The sequence below is a fragment of the Cryptomeria japonica genome, chromosome 4 (assembly GCF_030272615.1).
Source record: "Cryptomeria japonica chromosome 4, Sugi_1.0, whole genome shotgun sequence".
In the NCBI taxonomy this organism is placed as follows: Eukaryota; Viridiplantae; Streptophyta; class Pinopsida; order Cupressales; family Cupressaceae; genus Cryptomeria; species Cryptomeria japonica.
In genome coordinates this window covers 167,322,999-167,329,170 of record NC_081408.1, presented here as the reverse complement: position 1 = coordinate 167,329,170, position 6,172 = coordinate 167,322,999, and the positions used below count along the sequence as shown (strand labels likewise).

At 30.4% G+C, this 6,172-nt stretch overlaps 1 protein-coding gene across 1 annotated transcript; it reads left to right on the top strand.

The window, feature by feature from the left end:
• Window positions 1-4,133: 4,133 nt before the first annotated feature.
• LOC131079553 (major strawberry allergen Fra a 1.07-like) lies at window positions 4,134-4,819 on the top strand. Its single transcript, XM_059218976.1, has 2 exons — window positions 4,134-4,314; window positions 4,518-4,819. Exons 1-2 carry the CDS (start codon window positions 4,134-4,136, stop codon window positions 4,817-4,819), a joined length of 483 nt encoding a protein of 160 aa, XP_059074959.1.
• The last annotated feature ends 1,353 nt before the right edge of the window (window positions 4,820-6,172 follow it).

The window sequence follows — 6,172 nt, the reverse complement described above, 5'->3', positions numbered from 1 at the left end:
CGCCTAATACTTATTTAAAGATGCCCTAATAACCGTTCACAAATGGGCCAATTATGGTCCAAAAAAGCTAAAAAATGAGTGGTTATTGATACATGTGTAATTTATTAATGAGCTTTAGTTATTTGTTTTTTGGTTTTTTAAAACTTAATTATTGGAGGGTTGAGTGTGCAAGGAGCGAACGATTATTGGAACATGAACAGTAATTGGTGCTCTTCCCCTAAAGATCTTAAGATTTGACTATTTTTTGCTCAAAAATGTGATCTCTATTAATGAATAACCTTGGATCCTATTTGAAATCTATACTTTGTCTAGGACCAAGTTTGTGAGTTGAATCTAGTGGCATGCCACTACACATTCACCCTTTACACGTACACTTGACCCTTGAACCTATTAAGTAAAAAAAAATACATAAAAAAAATTTAGATGAGTAGCCAAATTTTTGACGATAAAATTATTTGGACTACACCAATATTGTTGCTCTCTTCTTATTTAAGAAACCTAGTGCCTTTAGTGTGGTCCGACTTACACTAAGCATTGATACTTACTATGGACCCCTTTAAATTGAAATCTCATTCCCTATTTTTGTCAAACCCGCATACATCCCTTTCACACTCATTCGAAAGCATATACTTCGAAAAAAAACTCTCCATTAAAACTTTCCTTTCCTCTCTTTGGAAACAAAGTTTTAACTTATTGTTGGATGTTGCATTTTATGTTTTCTAAAGTATATCTAGTAAGTTCTTTTTTAATCTAATATTTTTAATGTTTTAATGTTAGGTTTTTTTTAGTTTATCATAATATTATTAGGGTGCTTTTTTATATTTTAGTAATTTTAAAATTATATTATTAGTACTTGTTGTAGGTAGTAATATTGCATTCACTAAAGTCCAATCAATTAGTTTGCACCAATCAAAAGTGATTGTTATTTTTGCTTTCACAATAAATTTGGATTTAATGATATCAGATTTCCACAATCCATGCTATGGACTCGATTGTGTGCAATTTTTTTTCATCAAACAAATTTGCACACAATCAAATCGAGAAGCATCAAAAGATTTAAACTTGGATTTTGCAAAGTTGAGATTTATATTTTTAAATTTAAGATATTGTAAAAATTATTTATCTATACCATGATTGATTTAAAAAAAATTATGTTATAGGAGCAAATTTTTAGGAATGGTAGATTTTTTAGGTTTTTTTTTGGATTTTCTTATATTTAAAAAAAAAATCTATTTTAAATAGTTTTTTTCATTTTTTATTATTTATAATATTGTAAACAAAATATTTTTTCTAAATAAATATATAAATTTTAATAATTCTTTTTTATCTCAAAATATAGATAATAAAAACAATTATAAGGATTTGATTCAATATAAAATAAATTAAATGTCTTCAAACATGTAGTGTCAGGGTTAAAACACTTCGTTGATGAAGTGGCCACTAATGTTCAAACCCTGGTTGGGCCATTATGCTTGCAGGCCTTGTGTCTTTGCTGGGTTGTTGTGCTCGTGGATTTGAACAAGTGAAGTTTGGGATGGGGTCCCCCATTCGTGGCCTCTGGTTCATAGCTCTAGGTCAAAAGTGTTTCACATGGAGTTTGAGGGCATGTCATGCCAGCATCGTCGGTCAAGTTAAAAAGTTTACTAGGCATTTTGCAAAAAAAAACTTAAATGAAAAATTAAATATACATATTTATATTAAAAAATAAACCTAATTATTATATGTATTCTTTATAATTTTATTTTATATATCTCTTTGAAATCATCCTATTTTTAATATTTTTTGACTTGATCACAAATTTTTTAATCATTTTTTCTTGGTCAATAATTATATGTATTTTAATGATATTAAAAAAAAAGCACATAAGTTGTAGTATCATGTATCCCACATCACAAAGAAACATTGTCAAAATTTTCTCCAAAAGGATGTCCATATTTTGACAAAACATCAACCAAAACCCTACCCTTGCCTACTAGTCAGTATTCTACCCTATATTTTCACTTATACAATTTAACAGTTTAAAGCATATAATAATTGATCAAGTAACTACATAAATAAAATTTAAACAAAAAATACTATTTTTCTTTTCATTTCTTCCTCATTGCTTTCAAAGGCCCATTAACTCACTAGTCTTTCATCTTTAATCTTTCTTTTGGTTCTTCCTTTGGCCCTGTCTTCCTATTTCCTTTAGCTTTCTATTATTCATTTGCCCAAAAGTAATGAATCAACAAATTCCAACTGATATACACTTCTGTACAGTGCTCATCCTTGTTTGTCCCCTATGCCCAATGAATAAATGACATCAGCTATTGAGGAGTCTCCTCATATGTGCCCTTGGCCATCTTTGTGGGCATAAACCCTACCTCCAAAATTTCCCTTTTCAACATAAAATGCAAACCATACAACCAATCATTTTCCACACAACCCTTCAATACCCATTCAACATCTTATTTCCGTCCAACCTCCAACCACGCCCCCCCCCCCCTCCCCCCAACACCACCATTGACATAATGTCTATATTTGTCCTACACCTATGTGCAGTTGTAAAAAATACTTGACCCAAAAGGATTTCCATGATCTAAATGAAAATATTTTCATTTGTAAAGATTTATCATTCTTTTCTCAGTGACTTTGCCCATAAATTCTACTTGTTGCTTCAGTGCAATCAAGGAAAAGATGCCCTCCATATTAAAATGTAGTTGTCATTCATCCTCAATTGTGAGCACCAAGTGCTACCCATGTCATATCACCCTACCACCACACCCTTTCATTAATAGCTTTTGAAAACAATGGTGTATTATTCCAACTCAGAGATGGAGCTCAAGGTTACAAAAATATTCCACTATACTTTTTGGCCCATCATCAAGAGTCATTTCCCATTTGGATAGCTTGATTGCCACATCATTCCCTGAGTGCATCACACATGCCCAACTTTAAATTACTCAAAAGTTTTTAATAAATACTTGGCAATGGTTATATATTTATTCAAATTCTAGGCATGCATTTCACCCTTTTTTATTGCATTAATAATAATCAAGGAATCTCCTTCTAGCTATATTTTCTAGAAGCCCAATTTTTTTTTGCATTTTCAATACTTCAATAGCTGTTTGAGCCTCAACTTCATTGATCGTTCCCTTTGCAAGTTTTGAAACTCTAGTTGTTACAATATTGCACTCCCAATCTTGTGCCACAAATCTAACTCTCGATGGTCCTGGGTTACCCTTTGAGGCCCCATCAAAGTTGATTTTATACCATCTTTCCCTCGGCTTGGACCACTCAACCACCTTCACCTTCTCGAATATTGAATTAGCTCAATCAAGCCCATTAATAGGCCAGTTTTTTAATCATTGTAATAAATACAAAATAAATAATTAATTTTAATCATAAATTTAAATATTTTTCATTAAGTCATTCAAAAAATGTATATTCACTTTTATAATTATTAATAGTTATTCTATTAAGACCAATTACAATTAATATTACATAAATACGATTAAAATAATATAATATTACACTACAAATTAATAATTAAATTTGAGGTTAATTTTATTATTATAATTATAATTATATAATTTTTTTAAATTAAATTAAGACTATGCTCTTAAGAAACATATATTTTTTCAGTATAAAATTTATGTTATATTATAATTATGTATATTATTTTATTAAAGTAAGAGTTATAGTTAATATTACATTAATATAATTATACTAATATAATTTTAAAATAACAATGATTTAAAATTATAATTAAAATTAAAACAAATATTTTTATAACAATACTATTACAATAAATACTTGCTACTACATGATTTTGTTTAAATTTCCAATTACTTATAACTAATTATAAAATAAAATATTTAAATTTTTTAATGTTCATAGATATTATTCGTTTGCTTGCCAACACACATCCTAAGCTACCTGTCTCCATAGATATCATATGGAATTTAAGGAGTGTGAATAATGAAATGGATAAGGATCCGCTCGTTAGAATAAGCCAAAGTCCAATTGCATTAATATAAAGACAGTCATAAACTCCAAATTGTTTATAAATACCATGCATTCCCTCATTCCACTCCAAAAGAAACCAAGGGTCTGTAAGAAGAGGTGCAGTAGAAATCTTGAGGTGAGAGAAGATGGTGGCAGAAAGCTACAGTTTTGAAATAGAGTCTCCAGTGGAGGCAAAAAGGCTGTGGAATGGAACTCTGGACACCTACAACTTATTGCCAAAGCAAGTTCTAGGGATCACATCAGGAATCACACTTTTTCAAGGAGATGGAGGAGTTAGCACCATTCGACAAGTCAACTTCACTGCAGGTAAGATTTGGCTTCTAAATAGAATGTGCCTTGCTGTTTACATTCAATCCTTAGATATGAGTCAAACACTGTAAACTTGCATGTACATCTCATAATAGCATCTGAAGATATTGTTTTTGATTAGATAATTGTTTTTAGATGGAAGTAAGAATAGAAAGAACTAAAGATATTGTTAGTAATATGATATAAAAATTTTATTGCAGCCAACAAGGATTTTAGCTATGTTAAAGAGAAGGTGGACTTGATTGACGAGGCCAACATGGTTTACAGTTTCAGCCATGTGGAAGGAGGTGTGATTGGGACAAAGGATGCCTCAATAAGCTACACAATTAAATTTTCCCCCAAAGCAGGGGATGGATCCATTACAACCACTACCTGCAACTATGACAGCCTCCTTGGTGTCCCTCCTGATGAAGCCAAAATTGAGGAGATCAAAGCCCAGAGCATTGGTTTGTTCAAGAAGGTGGAGGAATATCTTATTGCCAATCCCACTTTATACTCCTAAAAGGATCAAGACCCCCCTCTTTCTTAATGGTAGCAGCGCCACTTGCTCAATAAGAATATGTGTATCTCACACTTCACTTAAATATACTTCACTAAGAATATGTGTTTTAGACCTGTGGACTGGGTCCAATAGTAAAGCTTTGAGACTTTATCAATGTTAGCTTAGAGTATGGCACCCCAGTTTTAGCCTCCTCGTAGTTAATTAGAAAGAAAAAATGTGTATGTTGTAATAATAAGCCAAAAAGTGACGCTTTCTTCAGTAATGAGTTGTGCTTTTCTCAATAGAAATTTTTATACAGTTTTATGCTCTTTCACATTAAAATCAGATTTATGTAAATCTTATTTGTTACATATTTCTTTTTGAGGTAAAAATTTATTCAAATCAAAAGAAATACAAAGCAAGGGTATTACACAATTCTATTAAATTCTATTAAGTGGGTTCAACTTTTAAGACAAATTGAAAAATAATTTTTATCAGATATGATAATTGAAAATGCTCTAATAGACATATATGTAAAATGTGGAATCATAGACAAGGAACGTGAACTGTTTAACAGAATAAGAAATGTAGCTTACTGAAATTATTGGACCAGAAGCAATTTGCAGTTTATCCACAAATTGTAAACAAATTGATTTAGTTTAGATAGCTATAATAGAAGATAAGCATGGCGACCTCTTAGAACAAAGGAAAACTCTCAATAGCTCAGATCCTGGTGAATAAAGACCAAACGTGCAACTAATGCACTGGATATTTGAAAAATACATCAACATACAACTCTACATCAACATAAGAAAATCTTACAAGGGTGATATGATACTCAAAAGAACCTTTTTAACTTTGTGAAGAAAAGAAAGAAGATAAGCTTAGAAAACATCTATCCTAAGACAATACGTTTGATGGTAAAAGTTATTATAGTAAAATTTCAGAATGGTGTATTATGGTAATAAAAGAGCCTTAAAACCTTAAAATGTTAAACCATCAATAAATACCATTCATTTAATAGATGTAAGGGAGGTATCAATATATAATTATAAAGAATGATTCCATAAAGATAAAAAAAATTCCACGTATCTCAATTTCCCTTCGTTGATAGATCAAGAATAAACTAGGAGAGGAAAAGTGTGTGGTTCTTAAATATTCAATTGGTTCTGAGAAATTTTCATAAAGACTTCTATCAATTGCAGAATTGGCTGATAACACATTAGTAAAAAGTGACAACAAATCAATCTACTAACAGAAGAAAAAATACGTAAATAAGTTAATAATAGATATAAGAACACATGAAATGACACAACAAGGTGAACAAAAGTAATAAATTAAAATATGAACAAAAGATTAAAAAAATAATCATAA